General features: G+C 52.0%; 1 protein-coding gene across 2 annotated transcripts in view; it reads left to right on the forward strand.

Annotated features, from left to right (window-relative positions):
• The window catches only part of ATP1A3 (ATPase Na+/K+ transporting subunit alpha 3), a 29,042-nt gene extending 6,678 nt beyond the window's left edge, over positions 1 to 22,364 (forward strand). Inside the window, exons 2-23 of one of the 2 annotated variants that reach the window (XM_051989522.1) lie at positions 324 to 449; positions 782 to 841; positions 991 to 1,194; positions 1,915 to 2,028; positions 2,319 to 2,453; positions 2,715 to 2,832; positions 9,746 to 10,014; positions 10,396 to 10,594; positions 10,703 to 10,812; positions 11,349 to 11,483; positions 12,065 to 12,257; positions 15,294 to 15,469; positions 15,583 to 15,719; positions 16,879 to 17,029; positions 17,356 to 17,524; positions 18,182 to 18,336; positions 18,605 to 18,728; positions 19,297 to 19,442; positions 19,620 to 19,750; positions 20,734 to 20,835; positions 21,512 to 21,603; positions 21,920 to 22,364. In XM_051989522.1, the coding sequence (XP_051845482.1) occupies positions 324 to 449; positions 782 to 841; positions 991 to 1,194; positions 1,915 to 2,028; positions 2,319 to 2,453; positions 2,715 to 2,832; positions 9,746 to 10,014; positions 10,396 to 10,594; positions 10,703 to 10,812; positions 11,349 to 11,483; positions 12,065 to 12,257; positions 15,294 to 15,469; positions 15,583 to 15,719; positions 16,879 to 17,029; positions 17,356 to 17,524; positions 18,182 to 18,336; positions 18,605 to 18,728; positions 19,297 to 19,442; positions 19,620 to 19,750; positions 20,734 to 20,835; positions 21,512 to 21,603; positions 21,920 to 21,948 (3,075 nt within the window). In that variant the 3' untranslated portion in view covers positions 21,949 to 22,364. The remainder of the gene's footprint in view (positions 1 to 323; positions 450 to 781; positions 842 to 990; positions 1,195 to 1,914; positions 2,029 to 2,318; positions 2,454 to 2,714; positions 2,833 to 9,745; positions 10,015 to 10,395; positions 10,595 to 10,702; positions 10,813 to 11,348; positions 11,484 to 12,064; positions 12,258 to 15,293; positions 15,470 to 15,582; positions 15,720 to 16,878; positions 17,030 to 17,355; positions 17,525 to 18,181; positions 18,337 to 18,604; positions 18,729 to 19,296; positions 19,443 to 19,619; positions 19,751 to 20,733; positions 20,836 to 21,511; positions 21,604 to 21,919) is intronic. The other variant, XM_051989523.1, reaches the window with a different exon arrangement.
• The last annotated feature ends 3,921 nt before the right edge of the window (positions 22,365 to 26,285 follow it).

Here is a 26,285-nt window from a genome sequence, read left to right on the forward strand (position 1 = left end):
GTCTCTCACACACACACAGTCTCTCTTTCTCTGTCTCCATCTCTCTCTTTCTTTCTCCTCTGTCTCCATCTCTATCTATCTGTCTCTGTCTCTGTGTGTGTGTCTCTGTCTCTCACACACACACAGTCTCTCTGTCTCTGTCTCTCTCTGTCTCTTTCACACACACACACACACACACACACACACACGAGAGAGACAAAGAGAAGGGACAATCTGAGAGACCTGGAGAGAAAGGCTGCCTGGGAGGGATAGCGCGGAGGCCGCGGGGCGAGGCGCGGGGCGCTGTGGGGGCGTCCCTCCCTGTCACCTCCTCTCGCCCGCAGCGCGGCCACTCTGACAGCTATCGTGTCGCCACCTCGCAGGACAAGAAAGATGACAAGGGCTCGCCCAAGAAGGGCAAGAACAAGGAACGCCGGGACATGGACGACCTCAAGAAGGAGGTGGCCATGGTGAGTCCCGCCCCTTTCCTGAGCCCGCCTCCTCTCCCTCGGGGGTCCACTCCTTCCCTGGTGGTCCCCGCCCCGCCCCGGTGCTACTGGGGGGAGTCCATAGACCTAGATCCGTCATTAATAACCGTATGATCCTGAGCAAGTCTCGTTCCCTCCTCCCCTGGAAATGAGGAGTTCGGACTCGGGAGTCCCTGAGGTCCCTTCCACCTGTACACGGACACGCCTATGATTTCCCAGGCCTTTTCTGAGGCTCCGCCCCTTCCCCAGAGGCCCCCCTGGGGCGGCCCCCTTTCCCCCGGCCGATTGCAACCTCCCCCTCTCTTGGCCCCTAGACCGAGCACAAGATGTCAGTGGAAGAGGTGTGTCGGAAATACAACACTGACTGTGTGCAGGTGAGTCTGAAGGAGCCATCCACGGATGGGGGAGAAGGGCAGGGGCGGGGGGCGGGGACTAGGGCCGGAGCTGGAGCCCCCGAGTGGGTGGAGCCTTGGGGGGGGCCCTTGAGGGCCAGGCCGGTCTCTCTGAGGTCCGCGTCCTCTAGGGGCTGACCCACAGCAAAGCGCAGGAGATCCTGGCCCGGGACGGGCCCAACGCCCTCACGCCTCCCCCCACCACCCCGGAATGGGTCAAGTTCTGCCGCCAGCTCTTCGGAGGCTTCTCCATTCTGCTCTGGATCGGGGCTATCCTCTGCTTCCTAGCCTACGGCATCCAGGCGGGCACCGAGGATGACCCCGCGGGAGACAACGTGAGTGCAGGGCGGCCGGACCGCCGGGGATCCGTCTGGGGTTCCAGAGGCAGGGACGGGGACAAGCACCGGGGAGCTGTGGGGCACCAGCACAGGAGCCGGGGGATCGTGGGCGATGTGAGAGACTCCCGAGGGAGACGCTCAAGGACGCGGACCAGGCTTGGGCGTGGGACTCATCCATGAGCCCCACGGGATGGGGGGAGGGGGGTGTGCGAGACCGTGGGGAGAGCCGGGAGCCGCTGAGAGGACACAGGGCCGTGGGGGACACGGGGCTCAGAGGATGTGGAACAGACTTTCCCGTGGGGCCTGGGACACGCCCCCCCGGGGCACACACACGCAGGAGACACACCCGGGCTTGTGTGAGAGGGGAGCAGAGGGGATGTAGGGTTGGAGGAGTTCTCGGGGCAGACTGTATGGGAGTGAGTCAGTCCCTTCCGCCATCTGGCTTGTGTTCCCTCAGCTTTAAAAGCAGGGGCTTGGAGGGAGCCTCGAGGTCCCAAATGTCACCGTCTGTGCCCCGCACATGTGTGGGACCCACAGGGGGCGCGGGATGCTCACTGACACACATGCGTGTAAATGGGACCCAGGGCAGAGAGTGTGTGTGTGCACACGTGGGAGTAGACGTGGAACACGCCAGAGACACAGAACGGGCAAACATGGGCCGGGGTCACACGTGGGAAACGGGGCATCTCTGTGACCCGGGGGGCTTCCTTCCCGCAGCTCTATCTGGGTATCGTCCTGGCTGCCGTGGTCATCATCACCGGCTGCTTCTCCTACTACCAGGAGGCCAAGAGCTCGAAAATCATGGAATCCTTCAAGAACATGGTCCCTCAGGTCAGGGGCTCCTAGGGCTGGGGCCCCGCGAGGCGTGGGGAGGTTGGCTAGGGCAGGGGCTCTGGGCTCCATGGAGGCTTAGAACACTGGCTGAAGAACAGAGGGCAGAGTCCGGGACACCTGAAACCGGAACTTGAGCCCGGTCAGAGATGGGGGGGGCTTGGAAGTGGTGGCTGGAGAAGGAAGTGAGCCCCCCTCCCCCTGAGGGAGGCCATAAGCTAAGGGCAGGACCCGACAGGAAGAGGTTTTGACTCTCCTCCACCTCTCCCCCACCCCAATGTCTCCTGTAGCAAGCCCTAGTGATTCGAGAAGGGGAGAAGATGCAGGTGAATGCCGAGGAGGTGGTGGTCGGTGACCTCGTGGAGATCAAGGGTGGGGACCGAGTCCCGGCCGACCTCAGGATCATCTCGGCCCACGGTTGCAAGGTGAGCCAGAACCCCTCCCTCCCGATCTGAGAGACATGGAGATAAAAGCTGTCTGGGAGGGACAGCGTGGAGGCCGTGGGGGCTCCCGATCTCCTCATGGACGTGAGTGGCCAGCCCCTGGTGGCTCGGGGACTCAGGTTTCCTGTTACGCGGGGCCCTGGGGACCAGGCAGCCCTGCTTCAGGCCTGCCTCTTGTTTCGGGGTCAGCAGCCTTGCTCTGCTCTGCCCATCCCTCCTCATTCACTGCGCTTTTTTCTCCAGGTGGACAATTCCTCTCTGACTGGCGAGTCTGAGCCCCAGACGCGATCCCCAGACTGTACACATGACAACCCCTTGGAGACCAGGAACATCACCTTCTTTTCCACCAATTGTGTGGAAGGTGGGAACATCCCAGGGGAAACCGAGGCATGGCCTGCTAAGGGGAGGAAGGGGAGACAAATGGGACTGGCATAGGTTGAGCATCCTAGTCTACTCACCATTCCTTTTCTGAGTCTTTATCCTACCATCAGACATTTATGACTGAGCCCCCATGCTTTCTGGAACCGTAATTTCCCCCCCAGAAGCCTTCATTACTCTCATTTAGCCCCTAACACTAATGAACCTCCCATCCTCCTAACTAGGCTTTCATCCACTAGACTGAGCCCCCATTCTATCCACTGAGACTTAGGGCTGAGCTCTAATAATCTTCCCTAAGCCGGCATCCCCCAACTGAACCCCTGTTCTATTTACTACATCCCCATCCTCCTTGGAATTGGGCCAGGCTATCACTGAGCCCCAGCCTTATGCTTTCACAGAGCTCTTATCTCCTAAGACCCAATTCCCCTCACTGAGCCCTGAACCCTCAGCTCCTTTCCTGAGAATATATCACCTCATTCAACCCCAGTTTGAGCCCCTAGTCCCTTCCTTAATTTCTCTTCCACCTCCTCCATACCTGCTATTCCTTTACTGATACCTCATTGGCCCCCTTAAATGCTCATCACCCTTTCTGAGTCCCCAACCCATTTCCTGAGACCCCATCCTCATCAATCAGGCTAAACTTCTTCCCGAACCCCCATGGTCATCAAACTCCCATCTTCCTCATTCAGCCTTCTCTCTGATTACTGTTAATAGAAATCATCATTTTCATTTCCATATGATTTTATGTACACGACCTAATTTAATTCTCCCAACAACCCTGTGAGGGGGTCCTATTATTATGCCCCCTGAATGGATAAGAATATCATCTCACAGAATTACTTAATTGGAGCCCTCATCCGCTTACCAGTTCTCCATTCCCTATACAGACTCCCAAATGAATCTGCCTCCCCTTACTGAGCGCCATATTACTTTGCCAAATTCTCACCATCCTCACTCAATCCTCCTCTTTCTCACTGAGCCCTCACTCCTCTCACTGTGTCCCTATCTTCTTGTCTACCTTTTATCCTTAACATACATCCTGTCCCTGATCTCTTTGTCCTCCTCCCTTAGCAATCCATGCTTGCACTTAGTTCCTTTCCTTCTGAGTGTCCCATTCCTTTGATGAGTTCCCCATCTCATTAGTGAACTCTTCTTCCCATTGAAACTCCATACTGGGCTCCTTCCATTGATCATCCATCTCCCTTGATTGATGACTGATACACCCTTCCCTCACTAAAAGCCTCCCCTGCCTTAGTGAGCTTCTAATGCTTTTACTGAACCCTAATCCTCCTTACTGAACCCTGGCTCTCATAGTTTGTTACTCCCGAGTCTTATCACCTTCCCTTAGCTACCATTCTTTTATGGGACTCTCCCTCTCATGCTACAAAACTCTAATGATCTCTCAGTACCAATCAATTCTTTCTCTCACTGATCCCTTATGGAGATCACTGAGTCCCCATCTCCACCACTCAGCCCCTCTCCTCCTCACTTAGCTGCCATTCCCTCAGTGAACCTTATGTTCTCTCAATGAATTCTCATCTTCACTTATTATAAACCCACATCTCTACTAATCCATCACCTCACTGATCCCCACAACCATCATTGATCCCCTATTCCCTCACCGAGTTCCCTTTCCCCTACTAAGGAGAATCCCACATTCTCCCCACTAATTCCACCATCACCAAGTCTCTTTGCCCTCACTAAACCTCCATACTCCTTAATGACCCCCTATCTTCTCCACTACCCCCACTCCCTCCATAAATCTGCCATTTAACATATCGCTCCCCATAGAGTCACTCTATGAATATCCATAACCCCAACTCAGTCGTCCTGTCTTCCCCAATATTTCTCTTTTCCCCATTATCCTCTTTGCTTGACTTTCATTCTCATCACTGAACTCACATCCATTTATTTTCATTCTAATCCCCCCACTGAGTCCCCATCACTCTAAGCTTCCATTCTCCCAATAATCTCCCATTCTCCTGTGTCCTCCCTATATCACATTATTGGTTCTTCAGATCTATGCCCCTCACTTAACTTCTATCCCCCATCTCTTTTACTGAGTGCCCATTCCCCTACAATTCCACAACTTCCCTTACTTAATCCCCTCTTCCTTCTCCTCTACAGAACCCTCATCTTCCCTCACTTATCTCCCATTACTGCCACTGAGACCCAATCCCCCTCATTTAACCTCATTGAGTTCTCATATACTTCACTGAACTCTAATCCCTTTATCGAGTCCTTATCACCTCCCCTGATCCTCCACTTCAAAATAATTCCCCATCCCCCTTATTTAACCTCCATATTTCCTCACTGATCCTTTTCTTATCCTTACTGAACTCCCTCTCACTTATATGAGTTTCTACTGCCTCCAATGAACCCCATTTCCCCAGTGTTCTCCCATTTCCCTTATTGAGTCTATCTCTTCTACTGAGCCTCATTTTCCAACAGATCCCTTACTGATCTCCATCCCCACCACTGAATTCTCACTTATCCTTTATTCCCATCACTGAACCATCACCACCTCAATTAGTTCTCCTCCCCTCACTGTGTCCCCATACCTCTCTTAGAGCCCTTATTTCCCCTACTGAGTTTCCGTTCCCCAATTTAATCCATTCTCCTCATTGACATCACTCAACCCCCATGTCCCTCACTGAATTCTAGTTCCTTCACTTGGCCACTTTCAACCATCCCCCAGGTGAGAGCCCCCATTTCCTCCCTCTGTGGAGCAATACTTTCACCGTGCTTCCCATCTTCTTAGCTAAGCCTTCATGAACTCTTACACTTTCCTTGAGTTCCTGTTTTGTTGACCAGACCTCACATTTCCCTCAAAGAGCTCCCTAGTGCTTCTCACTGAGCCCCCACCTGTCGTATTTCTCCATTACTAAAGCCATTCTCGTTACTGAGCCCTCTATCCAGTCACTAAACCTCCCCCTCACTGAGCCTCCCACTCTTCCTCTAAGCCCCCAGATCTCTCCTGACAGTTCCTCCTTCTTCCTGAATTGGCACTTCTCTAATTAGCACCCTTTGCCTGAGCCCATATTCTGACATCATACCCTTATTTTCCTTTGGTCTCCAATCCTTCCCTATGCCTTCTTCAAGTCCTCATCCCTTTACTAAGTCCCCCATTCCTCTCATTTGATCCCCACCCAATTCACCGAATCCAAATGTCCCCAAAACTCTCACTGAGCCTGAAACTCCTTCCTCAAGCTTTCATTTCCTCCTGGAGCCTCCTCATCTCCCACACTGATTCCCCAGCTTCCTTTTATTAAGCCTTCATCCTATTCCCTAAAGTCTCAGGAACAGGAGATCACAGATAATGAAAATATCTCAGGAGACAAGATCCAAGAGATCCAAGTCTCATGATACCAATGAGGAAATAGAGCCGGGAGGTAATGTTACATTTATAAAGTCACAGATCTAGTGTTGGAGCTGGAAGTCCTTTGACTCGAAAGTTCTTTCTCCTTCACATGCACTTGCACTTGAAGTCTAACCTTTTATCTAAGCTCTAATTGCATGCACTGAGATCACTTTTTCCTTCCCTAGTTCACATCCTCTTCCCTTAGTTTTCCTCCCTCCTGTTGAGTACCTTCATCCTTCCCACCAACAGCCATTCCTATTGGTGTTCTCTTCATTCAATGGCTCACCATTCCTCCCTCTGAACCCCTCATTCCCCTCACTGAACCTACATCTCCATCCCTGAGACACATCTTTCCCCTCCACGCCTCTGGTTGCTCGCTGAGTCCCACCATCCCATCAGTGTATCCTCATTATTTGTACCATCCTGCCATCTTGTCATTCAATGACGACCATCCATTAGCCCTATCCCTCCTCATTCTTCTCCCAGCGACTTTGTCCAGTTCCTCATCCTTCCATTGGCCACAAGCCCTACCCCCTTTTCTCTCATTGAGTATCTCATTTCTTTCATTGAGCATTATTTCCTTCAAGGAGCTCTTATAGCCCCAATCAATCTAGATGTAACTCCCTCTTGCTTCCCTGAGGGAACTATTACTCCGAACTATGCTTCCCACCCCCTAAAAGAGCTTCTATTTCTCTTGTGAGATTTCTTTCCCTTCATTCACTTCCTTTCCTTTATTGAGCTTCCCAGCCTCTTCACTGAACCTGACCCCTATCAGTGATCCCTTTATTCTCTCAGTGAGCCCTTAATCCCTCTGATTAAGCTTTATTTTCTTTCCCAAGTCATCATCTTACTCAGTGAGCCATCCTTTTCTCATCACTGAGGCACAGTCCTCCTCAGTCCCTGTGTCCCCATACCTCCACTGACATGTAGCCTCCTCACCACACCCTCATACTCTTTTACTACACCTCCTATACTTTTTATTGAGCCCTTAAATTTCCATTACGTGGCTCCCCAGGTCCTCATTTGAGCTCACATCCCCATCACCAAACACCCATCATTTCCCGGTTTCTGGGCTCCCAAGATGAACTCCTGTAGCCTCATTAAACCACTCTTCCTCTTACAAATCATGCAACTTACCCCCCCCACACACACACACACATCTCTGTGCTTACATGGAAGTCTACAATGAGCCATTATCCCTTTCACTGAACCCTCCATCTGGTCAATGACGCCCCATCCCATCATGAAACATATGTCCCTCTAAATTATTCTCTCGGTCCACCGAGTTAGATCCATTTACTGAATCCCCATCACGTCACTGAGCCCTCCATCCTCCTCACTGAACTTCTATGCCCCCATTGGTCTATCACCTTATTCAGAGAGCTCCTATCTCCTCCCGAAGTCCCTATTCCTCTTCCTGATCCCTCACCTCCCCAGTGGTCCTTCAGGCTGCTTGTTAAACCTCCAGTTATGAAATTGAGGGAATACTCTTATTCCTCTCATGGACCTGCATCCTACTCCAACACTCAAAACTGAATTTTCATTCCACTCGTTAAGCCTTCATTTTTCTCAGGGAGACCCCATCTCCTTTGAATCTCCATCTTTCACTGAGTTTTCTCATCTCCCATGTCACTGGGCTGCCATCTTCCCCAAGGAGCCTTCCATGTTTTCATAAAGTCCTTCCTCTCATGAATCCCTATCCCCATCCCTAAACCTTATTAGGTCTTATTGATGACTTCCTTTTTCATTTATCCACCATCCCTCAATTAAGCTCCCATCCCTTAACGGATACCTTATGTCTTAACTGAACCCTTATTCCCTTTACTAAAAAAGTCTTCCGATGTTGATATCTCTGTTCCTTCACTAGGTCCTAATTCCTCTGACTCATTCCCCACTCTCGCCATGAGCCTCCGTCTCTCTCACTTTCTCCACCATCCCCCTCACTGACTCCTTGTTACTCAAATTAAGCCAAAGTCCTACTCACTGATGACTCATACCCTCACTAAGTCCCATCCCCCTATTTAGCCCCACTCAGACTTTCACAAAGGCCCATCCTCCCACTGAAACCCCATTGTTCCATTCCCCTCACTTACCCCCATCTTTTAACTAAGCCTTCATCACTCTCCTTTGAACCTCCATTTTCTTCACTGAGTCACCCATTTCCCTGCTGAATCCCAGCCCAACACTAATCCCCCACCTCCCCGCTGATTTTCCATCCAATATTTAGAAAGAGGGGATCCTCTTTCTCCACCAAACTCCAGAATCCTATACTGAACCCCCTCCACTTTACTGAGCCTCCCATTCCCCCCCAAATCTCAAGCCCATCACTACACCCCCATTCCTTCATTAATCTGCAGCAAACCACCACAAGTCCCATCATTATCCATCCCTTCACTGAACCACACCCTCTTCAATGAGCCCCCCATCTCCCCCTACTGGATCCCCTGTCTCCCACTGAGACTCACCATTGCCCCATCCTACCTTCTCTGAACTCCCTTCTATTCCCTGAGTTCCCCTCCCCCACTGGATCCCCAGACCACTTCAGAGACTCACCATGGTTTCACTGAACTCCCCTCCCTTTTATTGATGGCCCCCACCCCGTCACTGATCTCTCATGCCTTTCCCCAGCCTTCCTCAGGCTTCGATATCCTCACTATTGTCCCTTCCCCTCACAGAACCCCCCATCATGCTCTCAGGAAAGCTCATTATCTTCCTGAACCCCTTTGCCCCATTTCTTCCACACCGATTCTCAGCTTTTAATTAACCTCCATGTCCTTCACCGAATCACCCTTTCTCCTGCTGAGCCTCTATTTGCCCAAGAGTCCTCAGCCACCACTGAACATCATCACTGTCCAGAGAACCCCAGTCACACGACATCCTCTTCACTGAGCCCCCAGCCGCCATAGGAAAACTCTCCCCTGCCGGGGTCCCCTCTGAGTCCCATTCTCTGAACACCCCCATTCCCTCCCTGAGCCCCCAGCTGCCATAGGAATGCTCTCCCCTCCCAGGGTCCCCTCTGAGCCTCCATTCTCTGAACACCCCCATTCCCTCTCTGAGCCCCCCACTGCCATAGGAAAGCTCTCCCCTGCCGGGGTCCCCTCTGAGTCCCATTCTCTGAACACCCCCATTCCCTCCCTGAGCCCCCAGCCGCCATAGGAATGCTCTCCCCTCCCGGGGTCCCCTCTGAGCCTCCATTCTCTGAACACCCCCATTCCCTCCCTGAGCCCCACCACTGTCTCCCCTCACTTTGTCCAGTTGGAGCCCAACCAGAGTGCCAGGGTTTCCCCTGAGGCTCCCACCCTGCTACTGAGATCTGCGTGTCCTGATGCAGGCTCCATCTCAGTGAGCCCCCTTGCCCCCTCCCCTCAGTGCTCTCCTCTCCCTTCCCTGAGCCTTCATCCCCTTCACTAGGGGACCTCCTCCCATGGTTCCCGAGCCCTGTCCCCCTGCAGAGCGCTCCCCCTCCCCCCCAGGGAGCCCCTCTCCCCGCTGGGCCCCCGCGGGGACGTCTCTCACTCTCTGCTCCGGACTTCAGGCACAGCCCGAGGCGTGGTGGTGGCCACGGGTGACCGGACCGTCATGGGCAGAATCGCAACTCTAGCCTCCGGACTGGAGGTGGGCAAGACTCCCATCGCCATTGAGATCGAGCACTTCATCCAGCTGATCACGGGCGTGGCTGTCTTCCTGGGCGTCTCCTTCTTCATCCTCTCCCTCATCCTGGGCTACACCTGGCTCGAGGCCGTCATCTTCCTCATCGGCATCATCGTGGCCAATGTGCCCGAGGGCCTGCTGGCCACCGTCACCGTAAGGGCTCCCCTGAGGACTCGGGGCGCACGGTCCCTGGAAGGGCTGGGCCAGGGGGACTAGGAGGGGGACAGGAGCCTGGAATCATGAGGAGTCGGGGGCGAAAGACTGGGCCAGATGGGGGGCAGAAGCTGGACAGAAGAGGGCTTGGGAAATGAGAAACATCTCAGCTCTGGAGGGGATTGGGAGGCAGGGAGCCCAGCGGCAACAGGTCTGGGCCCTGAGGAAGAGGGGCTTTCCCCCCAAAGGGGACGGAGTCTCTCGGTAGAGTGAGAATTCTGGGTCAGCCATAAGACTTATTTGGGGGAACCGTCGCCTGCGGGGGCTGCAGAAGCACAGTCTAGATTTCCGGGGGGACCCCAGCATCTCCCTGCCTTCCAGGTGTGCCTGACGCTGACCGCCAAGCGAATGGCCCGCAAGAACTGCCTGGTAAAGAACCTGGAGGCCGTGGAGACCCTGGGCTCCACTTCCACCATCTGCTCGGACAAGACCGGGACCCTGACCCAGAACCGGATGACCGTTGCCCACATGTGGTTTGACAACCAGATCCATGAGGCAGACACCACCGAGGACCAGTCTGGTGATTGTGACCCCGTGGCTGGGGAGGGGGCAAACTGGGGGAGGGGAGTGCGGAGGGGAGCCGGAGGGGAGCCAGAGTGGGCTCTGACCCCACGTCTCTGGCCCTCAGGAACCTCCTTTGACAAGAGCTCCCACACCTGGGTGGCCCTGTCCCACATCGCCGGCCTCTGCAACCGGGCTGTCTTCAAGGGGGGCCAGGACAACATACCTGTGCTCAAGGTGGGACTGGGAGAGGGACCCCGCCCCCCCGGCCCTTGGGGTTCCCAGTCCCAGCTCCTGTCCCTGCAGCCGAGCTTAGACTGTCCCCAGGAGCTCTAGCTAAACAACTGGAATCGAGATCATGTCCAGCTGAGCTCCAGACAGGCTGAGGGGCTTCCTGATGTGCAGAATCAAGGTTTAGACTAAGACGCCACGACTCCAACTCCAGAACTCCAAAGGGAGAGCTCTTCCCGCAGCTTCCACGGCCCCGACGTCCTCCTGGCTCTGACCTTAATTTTCTCAGTCATTCTTTTCCTCCCCGTGTCAATCTGGGTGCCCACCCACCTCAATGTGTCCTCTCGGTGCCTTTTTAGCTACGCTCACCTCTGCCCGCCCAGCTGTGGGAACCTGGTTCCCCTCAGTCCCCCTGGGTCTCCTTAGCGCTGCCCGCCTCCCCTTTCCTCATTTCTCGCTCCCATCCTCAATGCCACCGGGCTAACCGAGCAACCATCCCCCGGCCCTTCCCTTCCCTGTTCTCCCATTCGCCTCTCACGCAGAGGGACGTGGCAGGAGACGCTTCCGAGTCAGCCCTCCTGAAATGCATCGAATTGTCATCCGGCTCCGTGAAGCTCATGCGGGAAAGGAACAAGAAAGTGGCCGAGATCCCCTTCAACTCCACCAACAAATACCAGGTACATGTGCATTGCTGGCCCGCGATACCACCCACAATGATCGGGGCGAGGGGAGGAACCCCTTCAGCCCCAGCAGCGAAAGCTTACGCATAAGAAATATTGATACATAAATAGAGACTCAAAAAGGGAAGCTCTTGTTCAGTCACAAGGGGGAAGAACTGAGACTCCCTTCTCCCTCCCGGGGTTCTTTCCACCAAGAGGGAGAGACACACACACAGAGACAGGTGCAGGCAGAAGAAGGGTCAAAACACAATGATTCGGAGACAGGGAGACAGGGAAGAGAAAATACACAGGGAGGACGTACAGAGCCGGATGAGAGAGAAGGCAACACCGACAGAAAGAGAGTCAGGGAGTGGAGAGAGACAAATGCACAGAGAGAGAGATGGGGAAAATGAGAGAGAGGGAGACAGAGATAAAGAGATACAAAGATTGAAAAGGAGGTAGATGGATGGAAAGACACAGAGAGAGAAGGAAGATGGAAGGACACTCAGGGAGAAGGAAATGTGAGGGGGAACACCCATGGGATGGGGGAGTGCATGCGACCGAGTACCACCCCCTGACTTGTTCACTGAACTTCCCAGCTCTCCATCCACGAGACAGAGGACCCCAATGACAACCGATATCTGCTGGTGATGAAGGGCGCCCCTGAGAGGATCCTGGACAGATGCTCCACCATTCTGCTTCAGGGCAAAGAGCAGACCTTGGATGATGAACTCAAGGAGGCCTTCCAGAATGCTTACTTGGAGCTGGGCGGGCTGGGTGAACGGGTGCTCGGTATGGCTCAGCTAGCTCATCTTCCCTGCCTGATTCAGCGCCAAAGGGCTGGGGGCTGGAAGGGCAGGGGACCATGTTCTGGATTCCTGGGAGACTGGGGGTGAGGAGTCAGGCAACTGAAGGAAATGGAGGGTTGGAAGAATAGGAGACTGGGAGGACAGGGAATTATAGTCAAATCAGGAAGTATTAAGCACCTACTATGTGAGGGGCATCTGTGTGAAGCTCTGGGGATTCAAACACAGGCAAAAAAAATGCACAGTATAATGGGGGATGAGTATGGGGGGAGGACAGTCTGCAAACGACTCTAAGGAGACCTAGATCTAGACCACATAAATTGGAGATATTCAATAAGAGACTGAAAGACTAGAGAAAGGCATTTGCAGATGGGAGACTGAGCAGAATTTGGGGAACTGGGGAGTGGGAGATTAGAGAACTGGGAAGATCAATCAAACTTTTATCTAATACTTACTGTGTTCCCTGGACCGTGTCAGAGGCTAGGAATACAGATAGAAAAATGGAAATAACCTCCATTCTCAAGGAACTTATATTCTAATGGGTGAGACAAGTCCATATTGTACAGAGAATAAAAGCAGATTAGATAAATACAAGAGAGCTAGGGAGGGAAGACCCCAAGCAGACTGCGGTTCACGAAAAGGTATCATGCAGAAGGTCATCTTTGAGCTGAATCTTAAAGGAAGAGAGAGATTCAGTAAGGTTAAGGTGAGGGGCACAGAGGGTAGCTAGTAAAAAAAAATTAAAATGGAAGATAGATTGTTGTATATGAGGAACAGAGAGAAGGAGAGGCTTAGGGGAGGAACGAGCTTAAATAAGATTTAAAAGATAGGTTGGGAGCAAGTTGTGAAACCTTTAAAAGCAACGCAAATGAGCTTGTAATAAGTTTCCAGAGGTGATAGGAAGCTGCAGGAGTTTGTAAATTAGGGAAGTCACACGATCAGATTATGCACATAGGGAAAATCACTTTGGCAGCAATGAGGAGGATGGACTGAAGTGGGGAGAGATCTGAGGCAAAATGAGGAAGTCGTAAGGTTTTTCAGTAATCTCGAGGACAGATGGATGCTGTCCTGAACAAGGATAGTGGGTTCATGAGTGGAGAGAAGGGACAAGAGGGAAGAGATGCTGTGGTAAAGAGTTAAAGCTAACACCAAGATTTTGAACCCATGTAGCTAGAAAAATAATGGGGCCCTTGTCAAAAAGTAGGGAGATTGGGAAGATGGATGGGCAGTAATGGCGATGAAAATAATGGGTTTCATCTGGACATGTTGAGTCTGGAGTGTCTTTGGAACAGCTCATTTGAACTGTCTATTAGGCAGTTAGTGATGGGGACTGAAACTCAGGGGAGAGACTGAAGTTGGATATATAGAGCTCAAAGTCAATCCCAGGCATGAAGATGGCCATTAATAAACCCATTGATGTTGATGAGATCATCAAAGAAAGATGGCGCATAGAAAAGAGACAGGTCCCAACATAAAGCCTAGGGGGACACCGATAGTTAGTGGGTGGTGAATAATAATCCAGTCAAGGAGATCAAGACTGAGCAGGTAGAGACCAAATAATGTCATGAGACTTCAGAGAGAAGGGAATAGCCAGGAGGGAAAGAAGGTATCAAATATCACATATAGTTTGAGAACAGAGACTGAGGAAAGACTCTTGGGTTCGGCCATTAAGTGACCGAAATGTTGGAAAGAGTAATTTCAGTTAAGCAATGAGTTTGGGAGATGAAGGAATGAGAACAGAAAGAAGAGACAAGGTAGGGAGGAGAAGGACGGGGCAAGAGGACAGGGCATGGGAAGATTGAGGATGAGGAACTGGGGACCAGAATTGGGAGACTGGAGGATAGGCAATTGAGGGACTGAGGAATGGGAGATAAGAAACTGAGACCAGAAGGATGAGGGAGTAAAACACTGGGTTATATAGGCAACTGAGTGGCTGAGAAATAGGGGAAATGGAAGAAAAAAACTAATAGAATGAGGAATTGGGAGCCTAGAACTGAAGATTTGTAGAGTTAGGGGAGTTAAAAGACTAATGAGATAAATGTATTGGAAGAATGGGGGAATGAGAAGTTGGAAAAGGGAGAGAATTAGAAATTGTAGGATGATGAATTGGAAGTGAAGAGAGAGAGGGGTTGGAAGAATGGGGAGACAAGTTTAGGAGCCTGAAGGATGTGGAACTAGGAGATTAGAGGGATGGGAAGTTGGGGAGCTGGAGAAAAGAGAAGTTAGAGACTGGGAGAATTGAGAGACATAGCGGTGGGTAACTGAATTAATGAAAAATTGATAAAATGGGGTGTTGGAACCTGGGAAGTTGAGGGACTGAGGGGTTAGAAGTTAAAGGATTGGAAACCTGGATGAGTGAAGTTGGGAAGTTGTGGGGACTAAGGAGCTGGGCGCCTGAGGCGTGAGAAATTAGGAAAATCCACTGATGGATACAGTGGTTGAGGGGGATGATTTGGGAATCTGGGGCAGTAGGGAGAGGGCATTGGAACTGATAAGCAGCCGATGCAGACTTGGGAGATGAGGGATTAGGAAATTGAGAAGTGGGGTTATAGGAATCATAGTTGGGGAGTTGTAGGAGTGGGAAGATGGGGAGTTGGGGATCAAAGGAAGAGAATACTGAACTGAGCATAGGAGATTTGGAAACCTGGGAGTGGGGGGCACGGAATCAGCCCCTGAGACCTGACTTTGTGCCCTGATCCTGACACTGTCACTTTGGGCAAGTCTCTGCTTCTCCATTTTCCCATCACTGAAAGGAAGATGAGGTTATAGGCAGAGTTGGGTTCGGGCTGTGAGGAAGGGGTTGGCGAACCCGGACTTTTTAGGAGTTTGAAAGGAGGAGGGTGTGGGAAATAGGGAAACTGAGGACTGGGGTGGGAAGCTGGTAGAAGAGTGGCTATTGGGAGCTGAGAATCGGGAGGCTGAGATGGGGAGAGAGGAGGGACCACAACCTGTTGGGATGTGGACCCCGGGGTGGCGGAGGGGCGGACCCTCAGTCCTAATCGGCTCTTCCGGGCGTCCCTAGGGTTCTGCCACTACTACTTGCCTGAGGAACAGTTCCCCAAGGGATTTGCCTTCGACTGTGACGACGTCAACTTCACCACGGACAACCTCTGCTTCGTCGGCCTCATGTCCATGATTGACCCACCCAGGGCCGCCGTCCCCGATGCTGTGGGCAAATGCCGGAGCGCCGGCATCAAGGTGGGGGCGGGGGCAGGTGGGGGGGGGGTTGGAGGAGGGCGAGAGACTCGAGGGCCTGGGGCTGAAGGGGAAAGGCTGCGGCCGGGACCACTCCTTCCTCTCTCGCCACACAGGTGATCATGGTAACCGGCGACCACCCCATCACGGCCAAAGCCATCGCCAAGGGCGTCGGGATCATCTCGGAAGGCAACGAGACTGTGGAGGACATCGCCGCCAGGCTCAACATCCCCGTGAGCCAGGTCAACCCCAGGTGAGGCGACGGCTTTGGCCTGGAGCCCCGCCTCCGCCCCAGGACCGACCCCACCTTCCTCCGCCTGCCCCTCTCGCCCCTCTCTGCTCAGCTTGGTCTGCTGAGTCTCCCTCACGCTTCCCCCCTTGTGGTCTTTGCCGGGTATTTCTGTGTACGTCTCTGTTTCTGTCTCTCTCTGTCTCTCTCCTCCCTTCTTTCTCTCCCTATTTCTTTGTATCTCTTGCTTTCTGTCTCTATCTCTGTTTCTCTTTCTCTTTCTGTCTCTCCATCTGTTTCACTGTCTTTGCTCTCTACTTGCACTCTCTCTTCCTTTTTCTCTTTGTTCTGTTTGTCTCTCTCTCTCCCTCTGTCTCTCTCCCTCTCTGCTCTATCTTTCTCTCTGCCTCTCCTCTTCTCTCTATATCTCTTTCATTCTCTGCTTATCTTATTCTTCTTCTCTTTATCTCTTTCTTTCTCTCTGTCTCTTTGTCTCTCTTTCTCTGTCTTTGTCTCTGTCTCTCTCTGTCTCTCTTTTTCTCTGTCTCTGTCTCTCTCTCTCTCTCTTTCTGTCTCTGTCTCTCTCTTTCTCTGTCTTTCTCTCTGTTCTTTCTCTGTCTCTCTGTCTCTTTCTCTGTGTGTCTGTGTATCTGTCTCCCTCTCTCTCTCATTCTCTGTCTCTGTCCTGTCTGTCTGGCTCTGTGTCTGTCTCTCCCTGTCTCTCCTCCTTTCTTTTCATCTCTCTCTTTCTTTCTATTTCCCTTGTCTCTATCTCTGTCTCTCTTTCTCAATGGCATTTATGACCTGGGTTCGAGTCCATGCTGCTCTTCCAGCTGTGTGAGTTTGGCCAAGGGAGCCTCCAAGCTGTAGTTTCTTTATCAGACCCTGAGGTTGGACAAGCTGCTGTTGGAGGATGCTTCTGGCTCGGGGAGGATGAGCTTTCTCTCCCCTGGAGCCTCTCTGTCAAACTCCCTTTGTGTCCCGGCCTTCCTGGCCTTCCTCCCCTTCCTCTTGTCATTTTCTCTTTCCGTTGACCTCAGTCTTTGTCTGCCCCCCGCCCCCGTGTCCTTCCTATCCTTTCCTGGTTTCCCTCACTGTATCCCAGTCCACCCTTCTCTCTCGCCTCAGACCCTCCCTTGCCCAGCCCTGGGGCATTTCTCACCAACCTCCTGTGCCCGTGCAGGGACGCCAAGGCCTGCGTGATCCACGGCACGGACCTGAAGGATTTCTCCTCAGAACAGATCGATGAAATCTTGCAGAACCACACAGAGATTGTATTTGCCCGGACCTCCCCACAGCAGAAACTCATCATTGTGGAAGGCTGCCAGAGACAGGTGAGAGCTCCCTGGGGGGATCAGGGGTCCCGGGTCGCCAGGGGTGCAGACGCTGCATCTCTCAGGAGAACAGAGACTGTGACTATCAGTGGGTGGGGATCTAGTGTCCGGGGACAGGAGGACAGAACTCTCTCTTCCTGAGGCAGATGGACAAGTTGGCTCGATGGTAGAGTTCATGGTTCTGGGGTGCCCGAGTCCCTGAGAACAGCACGTCCTGGAGGCTGAAGAGCAGGGACTGGGACACGGGCTCCTCGGGGCCCTGAAGAGGGACGGTCCTGGAGGTCCAGATCCTTGAGTCCCGGTGTCCCTCTCCCTCTTTCCCACAGGGTGCTATCGTAGCCGTGACTGGGGATGGTGTGAACGACTCACCCGCCCTGAAGAAGGCAGATATCGGTGTAGCTATGGGGATCGCCGGCTCCGACGTCTCCAAGCAGGCAGCCGACATGATTTTGCTGGATGATAACTTTGCATCCATCGTCACCGGCGTGGAGGAGGGTGAGACGAGGCTTGGGGGTCTGGAGGCTGAGCTCTGCCAGCTGACTCCAACCTGACAGGGGAGCACTCAGTGGTCTCAAAGGTCCTCTCCAGCTCTGACACTATGGGGGCCCTTCTTTGGCTGTCAAGGTGTCCTTCCTTGTAGAAGAAACTGGGAAGGTCTCTGTGAGGGAGCCAGAGGCTGGTCCATTCTGGGGTTCTATGCGCTGATCCATGAGCTGGGGTCAAGAGGAGGCTGAGCTGCCCTCAATTCCCACCCCCTTCCCTATTCTCCATGGGAATAAGGACAACCTCAGAGTCGAGGTCACTTCTACTTTAAAAATACATCTGCTTTACACATTTGCAGTGTGATTATCCTCAATTTAAGAAGTATTTTGTTTTTCCATTTTGTTTTTTTTTTTTAATCCTGTTTTTGTGCTCATAAAGATTTTTAAATTTGGGTTTTTTTTTTGCATTTCAACTGATATAAATCAAAGTTTCACTTTATTTTGTGGGAAATTTTAAAAAAAACCACTCATTTTGAAGACAGGTCACTAGAAGGATTTTAGGACAATTGGGAGATGGAAAAAGGAGCTAGAAAATATGAGGGCCAAGTTCTTTCCTCAGGAAGGCAGGTGACTGCCCGATTTGACCCCCATTGTGACCTCCTTCCCGCAGGCCGACTGATCTTCGACAACCTGAAGAAATCCATTGCCTACACCCTGACCAGCAACATCCCTGAGATAACCCCCTTCCTTCTTTTCATCATGGCCAACATCCCTCTGCCCCTGGGAACCATCACCATCCTCTGCATTGACCTGGGCACAGATATGGTGAGATCCTCCACTCAGCTTCCCCAAGAGGCTTCGGGGGGCTCAAGCCCTTCATTATGGGGGCTGGGAGTCACGGGGTGGGTCTCCCTGAAAATTCTCCAGGGAGCCGAGCTCAGAGCGGGCACTGGCTATGGGAAGGGATCTGATTCTCAAGACCTCTTTGGGTCGCTCCAGCTAGGAGAGACTTCCCGCCGCAGACAGGGGAGCGCTCCCCTCTTAGGTGACTTGTGGGTTTTCACTGACCGGCTTCCCACTCTCTCCCGGCCAGGTCCCCGCCATCTCCCTGGCCTATGAGGCTGCAGAGAGCGACATCATGAAGCGACAGCCCCGAAATCCAAGGACGGACAAGCTGGTGAACGAGAGGCTCATCAGTATGGCGTACGGGCAGATCGGTAAGGGGTTAGGGTCTGCCCCTCTGGGCGCCAGGCTCTGCCCAGCTGAGCCCCTTGGGCCATTATCTCGGGTGACCCATGTCAGGTGACCTTCCACAGGTAGGATCCTCAGGTGGGATCAGGGGCCACCTGGGAGGTGACAGTGGGATCAGTTGGAATCCTGCCTCAGACGGCCAGTAGCTGGATTTCTTTTTTTTTGTTGGCAACTTTTCTGTATTAGTTACTTTTGTCTCTCTTTGTATCTCCAGTGCTTGGCACAAAGCATGGTAGACAGTAAACACTTAATAAATGCCTGCCTGACCCCTTTTCTGCTGAGACTCTTCTCTCAGATATTCCATCCAAGATGACGCTTGGGCCATTTTCCTGCCGTGGCTCTTGCTATCAGTGTGGGGTGCCTCAGTTTCCTCATCTGTAAAATGGAAGGTCACACTAGGGTCTGGTGACCCCCAAGGTCCCACCCCTCTCTAAGTCCTGGAACAGAAGGGGATCGGAGAACCTTTAGCCTCCGGTAACCTCAGAGGTGAGTCTGACGAGGGATCCTGGACCCCCTTCCCTCTGGCCCCCGCAGGAATGATCCAGGCTCTTGGTGGTTTCTTTGCCTATTTCGTGATTCTGGCGGAGAACGGCTTCCTGCCTTCCAACCTCGTGGGCATTCGGCTCAACTGGGACGACCGGACGGTCAACGACCTTGAGGACAGCTATGGGCAGCAGTGGGTGAGTGAGGAGGGCCTCCAAAGGCCCTGGGGAGCGGCAGAAGCTTCTGGAGGGGGGCCGAGGTCCTGGGGGAGCCGGGGGTCGGGGGGGCGCCCTGAGGCAGGCAGGAGGACGACCCCGGGCATGGGGGGAATCCGGGAGAGAGGTGGGCTGACTCCCCTGCGCGTGTCCCCCCAGACCTACGAGCAGCGCAAGTCCGTGGAGTTCACCTGTCACACAGCCTTCTTCGTCAGCATCGTGGTGGTGCAGTGGGCAGATCTCATCATCTGCAAGACCAGGAGGAACTCTGTGTTCCAGCAGGGCATGAAGTGAGGGCTGGGGCAGGCGGGGGCTCGGCCCTTCCCCCTCACTGCAGCCCCCTCTTTCCTTCAGGCTTCTGTCCCTCCATCTCTTTCTCTCTCCATCTTTCTCTCTCCATCTCTTTCTTTCTCCATCTTTCTCTCTCCATCTCTTTCTTTCTCCATCTCTTCTTTCTCCATCTTTCTCTCTCCATCTTTCTCTCTCCATCTCTTTCTTTCTCCATCTTTCTCTCTCCATCTCTTTCTTTCTCCATCTTTCTCTCTCCATCTCTTTCTCTCTCCATCTCTTTCTTTCTCCATCTTTCTCTCTCCATCTCTTTCTCTCTCCATCTCTTTCTTTCTCCATCTTTCTCTCTCCATCTCTTTCTTTCTCCATCTTTCTCTCTCCATCTCTTTCTCTCTCCATCTCTTTCTTTCTCCATCTTTCTCTCTCCATCTCTTTCTCTCTCCATCTCTTTCTTTCTCCATCTTTCTCTCTCCATCTCTTTCTTTCTCCATCTTTCTCTCTCCATCTCTCTGCCATCTTGAGGATTTCTCTGAGTACGTTTAACTCTGTGCCCCCATTTCCACTTCTCGGGGCTCCACCATATAGCTTTCCCTCACGTTTTCTTCTCCCCTCCCCTCCTTCTTCCCCTCCCCTTCACCTCTGAGTTTCTCTGCAGTTCCGGGCCTTTGTTGCCCTTATCTCCCTGTGCAATTAGATGGGCGAGAACCTTGTGGAGAGATGAGTTCTCTGCCTCTGAGTGCGTCTGTTTGCTTCTCGTTGTGTCTCTGTCTGCCCCCCGGTGCTCTCCCTCACTTTGCTGTATCTGCCTCCCCCTCCTGGGGTCTCTCCAGCTCTGTCCCCGGCTCCGTGCTCCTGTTTCTTGTTCTTGCTGTTCCTGTGACTCCGAGGCTCTCTGAGCCGTGTCTGTGTGTGTGTGTGTGTGTGTGTGACGTCTGCCGGGCTCCTGGTGCCTCCCAGGCCCCCCACCACGGTCTCCCCTCCCCAGGAACAAGATCCTGATCTTCGGCTTGTTTGAGGAGACAGCGCTGGCCGCCTTCCTGTCCTACTGCCCCGGCATGGACGTGGCCCTTCGCATGTATCCACTCAAGTGAGTGTCTCCCACAGCCTGGCGGGCCTGTGGCTCTCCCCTCCCGGTAACCCCGGCCAGCCATTCTCTCGCACCCACTTTGGGAGACTTCTTCCTCAGCCTCCTGGGGACCCCCCAAATCTCCTGCAGACCCTGGTCCCATTCTCAAGAGTGGAACCCCCTCCCCATTCCAGGATCTGGGGATCCCTCTCTACTAATGAATAGCCTCAGTGCAGAAACTAATCACTAATCACTAATCTCATTCTCTCTCTCTCTCTCCCTTCCTCTTCCTCTTCCCTTTTCCCCTTCCTCCCCTTCCATTCTGTCCCTTAATATCTCACCCTTAATCTCCTTGTCCCTCCTTCCTTCCCTCTCTCTCTTTCTTTCTCCCTCTCCTTCTCTGTCTCTATCTCTCCCTCTCCCTGCTCTGTCTGTCTCTCTGTCCTTCTCTCTGTGTCTCTCCTTTTTTCTGTCTCTCCTTTTCTCTGTGTCTCTCTTTGTCTCTCTGTCCCTCTTTCTCTCCCTCTCCTCCCTCTGTCTCTCTCTGTCTCTCTATGTCTCTGTCTCTGTCTCTCTCCTCCTGCCCTTCCCCTTCCTTCTCTCTTCCCCCCCTCCCTTTCGCCCATCCTCTCTTCCCCTGTCTTTCTGCTCCTGTCCCGTGTCCACCTGTCTCCCCGCTCTCCCGATGGCTCGGCAGGCCCAGTTGGTGGTTCTGTGCCTTCCCCTATAGCTTCCTCATCTTTGTCTATGATGAAATCAGAAAGCTCATCCTGCGCAGGAACCCCGGGGGTGAGAGCTGGGGCTGGCTGGGGGTGGGGCGGGGACTAGAGCAGGGGCTGGGAGTGGTCCCGACGGAGCCTCGGGCGCCACGGGGAGGAGTCCGGGGGACGGACCCAGGAGGGCTCAGCCAATTCTTTCCACTGGTTTCTATTTTCTCCTCTGCCGTTCTCTCTCATTCTGACTCTGTCTCTCTGTGTCTCTGTGTCCGTCTGTCTCTCGGTGTGTCTGTGTCTCTGTGTCCGTCTGTCTCTCTGTGTCCTTCCGTCTCTGTGTCTCTCTCCGTCCGCCTCTGGGGCGCTGTCTCTGTCTGGCTCTTCTCTTCCAGGCTGGGTGGAGAAGGAGACCTATTACTGACCTCATTCCCAGCACCGCCCCATCCCGTCTCACCCCCCAGCCCAGGAGAGAACCATGCCCCAGTGCCCCCACCCTCGTTTTGTATTCTGGGGGGAGGGACCTTCTCTTCCCTTAGCCGGGCCTCGGCCCCCCGGCCTCCCGAACCCCCAAAGTTCTTCCGTCCCGCTCCCCGCTCTCCCAGGCTTGCTTTCCCTCCCTGGTTTTCTCCCCCCGCCCCAGCCCTCTTCTCTGTGTCACTGTCTCTCTCTCCTTGTCCTTCCGTCTCGAGAGCCCTCCCGCCTGTCCCGGGTCCTCGTCGCCCTCTCCGTTTCCTGGCTCTCTCTCCCTCTCCCTGTCCCTCTTTTTTTATTTCCCGATGGCCGACTCCATCTCTCTGGTTCTGGACAAGTATCAAATATATTGGTGGAGAGAGAGAAGGGACTGGCTCCGCGTCCTCATTGCTTTCGGAGACCCCGCTGGGGGTGGGGGGATCGGCAGGAACAGACAGTGCGCCTTTGGCCCCAGTCCATGTGCCCTGGGCTGCATCGTCTCACATCGCAGACTTCTAAACGAGGGTTCTAGAATCCCCTTATTGGGAAACCTAGATTCTAAGCATTCTAGAAATAAGAATCTGGACTCTTAGAACTGAACAGAGGCAGCGGAATATAAGAAAGGAGTTTGGACTTAGAAGATCTGGATTCAAATCCTGCCTTACACACTTACTGGCTGAGGGCAAGTCCCGGGATCCCGGTCCAGAAATATTGGGAAGCAGCGGGGTGCCACGGAAAGTGCCCTGGCATGGGAGCTGGAGGACAGGACTTGTGTTCCTGGCTCTGCTATTTCGTAGAAATTGAGAGAGCAACGCCCTGAGTCAGAATCCAGCCTCTCCCGCTTACCCTTATGTGAAGGCAGCTAAACTCTCCTCTGCCTCAGTTTCCTCATCAGTAAAATGAGGATAATAATAGCATCCACATCCCAAGATAATTAGGCGTAAAGTACTCCATCCCCCTATCAGCGATTACAGCTGACAAGCCATTTCTCCTCCCCAGGGCTCCCCCGCTGTAAAGCAGGGGCTAGGTTTAATGGTAGCCACCATCTCTTCTGGCTCTAAATCTAGGACTCCTTAGGATTAGGAGACCCCTGACTCTGAGAACCTTCAACAGCATAGAACACTAGAATCCTCGAACTGGGGGCGCTGACTAATCAGTAACTGGGTGCCCCACAGGGGAAAGGTGTGGGAGATCAGAGAAAACATGGTTCCTGCCTTGGAGGAGGTTCTACTGGGGAGGGGAAAGGAGGAAACTCAAGTACATCACAAGAGAAAGGAGAACAGGACAGGGCTGGGAGGGATCCAGATGCAACGAGCTCCAAAAAAGCTACTTATTGTGAAGAATATTCCCCAAGGGCTGCTTTGGACCCCAGCAGACCCTGATGTCCCTCCCTCCAAAAGTGAGAAAGCAAAATCCTGTCCAAAGTCTCCAAGCGACCTAAGAAGGCAGGAGGGTCCAGGGCAGCTGGTCCGGTCTGCGGAGATGAAGCTGATGGCCAGACTGATGTAGTTACCAACCTCAGTGGGCACTGCAGGAGGGCACACTCAGGACCCTCGGATCTGAGGGTGCGTGTGTGAGTTTGTGCATTTGTGTGAATGTATCTATGTGTGTACACGTGTGCTCACATATTGGTGCAGTGTGGATTGCCTGTGTATGTGGGAGGAGTTGTGTGTGTGTGTGTGTGTGTGTGCACATTGTATGTGTCTGTGTGTGCACAGATGGGTGTGCATGCAGCTGTATGTGCCCAAAGAGCAAAGTGCCGAAAGCATGCAGGACAGTAACACATTTCACCAATTCCTTTGCTGTGAGAAACCCCTGGACCACCTCTGGTGGAAGCTGCAAAAGGGATCAGAGAGCCCCGGATGGACAGTCAGAACCGGCAGAGGAACTGACCTTAGGGCAGATCCCAACCCCACCACACACACATTTTTAACAGAGAGGGAAATGGATGCTCAATGAGGGAAAGATGAAGGAGCTCTCCAGCTCCACCATTGCCCCCAATTCCATTTGGCTTCAGGAAACACTGGACTCAGAAGGAGGAGTCTCTCTAACCAAGTTCTCTGGTTTTCTTTTTTACCCGTCCCTCCTCTAGCCCACATCAGCCTCGGACCAGGCTGGGTGCTCCCACCCCTGGCCATCTCCTTCCATGAAGCTTTCAGCAACAATCCCTCAATCCTGGAGACTCCATCTCCCACAGTTCCTTTGGCCACAAACTCCCCACAGTCCTCTTAGGGGACAGAATCTCCCACAATTGCTCTCCTTCACCAATCCATTCTCTAGAATCCCCCTCCAGGAGACTCCATCTCCCATAATTCTTTAGTCTTTAAATGGGCTACAGTCAGTTCTTGTGGGGGACTCCATCTCCCATAATCCTTTACTAATGGAGGCTCCATTTTATGCAAAATTCTCTTCTCCTAGATGACTCTGGTTCCCAACATCCTCCAGTGCCAGGAATTTTTTCCCCTTGGATTGTGCTTAATGTCCCAGGCACTTTGCAATCTTTCTCCCCAGGAACTACAACTCCCATTAACTCCCTTTGCCCTCAGGGAATTCACAATTGAGAGAGTGATTCCCCTAGTGATACACAGAAATCCCCTAGGTCAAACCCTAGATTATCAAGGATATATCCCTATAAAGCCTCCAGCTACTGTGTAGATCAGGGTCCTCCAGTGAACTCTACTGTGATCCTGGGGAGACTGCAATGGGTCCTGGGTCCTTTCCTAGGCTAGCCTGCTGCACAATAAAGAGCACTGGATTTAGGACCAGATTTAAAATCCTGGCTCTACCAGTTGTACATCTTAAGTAAATCACTTGCTTTCTCTGAACTCCAATCATCTTATCCATGTAGTACCTCCTGGGAGGTACCCATGAGGGTTGAGTTCCCAAGAGGTGGCTGCCATCTTGGTTTCTAGGGATAATTCTGTACAAGACTGCTTCTTCTATAGCTCGTAAGCCCACACTAGTGTGCTTCTCATTAATAGTCAGCCAATAACATTAATTAGCTTTCAGTAAAGACATTTCAAATGCCGTAGGAAAAGTAATTATGAAAAACAATTCTCCCTTATAAGCCAAGGCAGATTGTCAGTTCTAAGAACAGACACAAGCTTAAAATAATATTCGAGTGCGGAACATGTAAGAAGTACAGATAATTAAAATAATCGTCCTGGTACTGCAGGGCCTTGATGCCATTTTTTATCATTACCATCAATCTTGATCCTTGATGATCAGAATAATTTTTACCACTGTTACTTTGATCATCAGCTAAGATACTGCCGTGTCTTTCCAGAAAGAACAGAAGCTTAACCTGGGAATATTTTAAAAAAAACCAAACAAATACTTAACTCTGAATAGCTTCAAGGTTTCTTAGAAAAATGTTTAAGCTTTCCTTTTGACAAATCTCTCCCTATCAAGAATAAGTCTCCCCAGTGAGAAATCTCTTGCTAATATATGGTGATCATCCAGTACATCTCTCAAATCTTCATCTCAGTCGGTTGTTTTAAGTAGACAATAGACATTTTCTTTATATCACCAAATATATCTGGGAGTATGAGTTCAACAGATTTTTAAAAATCTCTATCCTATTGGTCAACCTAAGTTCTAGGGACTATAACATCATTTCTAATGGCCTTTAATATACAAATGATTACTCAAAGCCTTGGATCCTTGACCTGATATAGAATGACTAAGTCACTTGTGAAAGTATTTTGCCTTTACATCTCATTTTCTCTCTTTCATCCTTCTGACCTGTGAATTGGCTAAAAGAGACACATAAAATAAAGGGGTTGAACTAAATTGTTTCCCAAGTCCCTTCAAATCTGTCAATAGCTCTCTCTTTTCCTCCTCCTCTTTCCTTTCTTCCTTCCCTTCCCCTTTCCCTTTCTCTCTCCTTTAAATGTTGTTAGAGAACATCATCTAAAGACTTGTGTTTAGGTTCGGAAGCCACATTTTAGGAATCAAGGAAAGGAAAAGCGTTTATGAAGTGCTCACTATATGGCTAAGAATTAGGGGATAAAAAATCAAAATACAGTCTCTGCATTCAGGATACTTACAGTTTAATAAAAGAGATCTCCCTATAGAGGGATGGTGGCTAGGAAGAATATTTTGGGTAGTTGGGGAATGAAACAGTAAGGAAAGCAATGGGCACATCTTTTAAGGAACAATGGCAAGCATTCATTTGATTATAGTATAAGTGAATTACTAGTAAAGGCATTTAGTATCCTAATCACCTACAATAGGCTTCTTAAACTTTTTCTATTTGAGACTCCTTTTCACCAGAGAAATTTTGACATGACTCCGGGTATATAAGTA

Source organism: Antechinus flavipes, chromosome 3 (assembly GCF_016432865.1).
Source record: "Antechinus flavipes isolate AdamAnt ecotype Samford, QLD, Australia chromosome 3, AdamAnt_v2, whole genome shotgun sequence".
Classification (NCBI taxonomy): domain Eukaryota; kingdom Metazoa; phylum Chordata; class Mammalia; order Dasyuromorphia; family Dasyuridae; genus Antechinus; species Antechinus flavipes.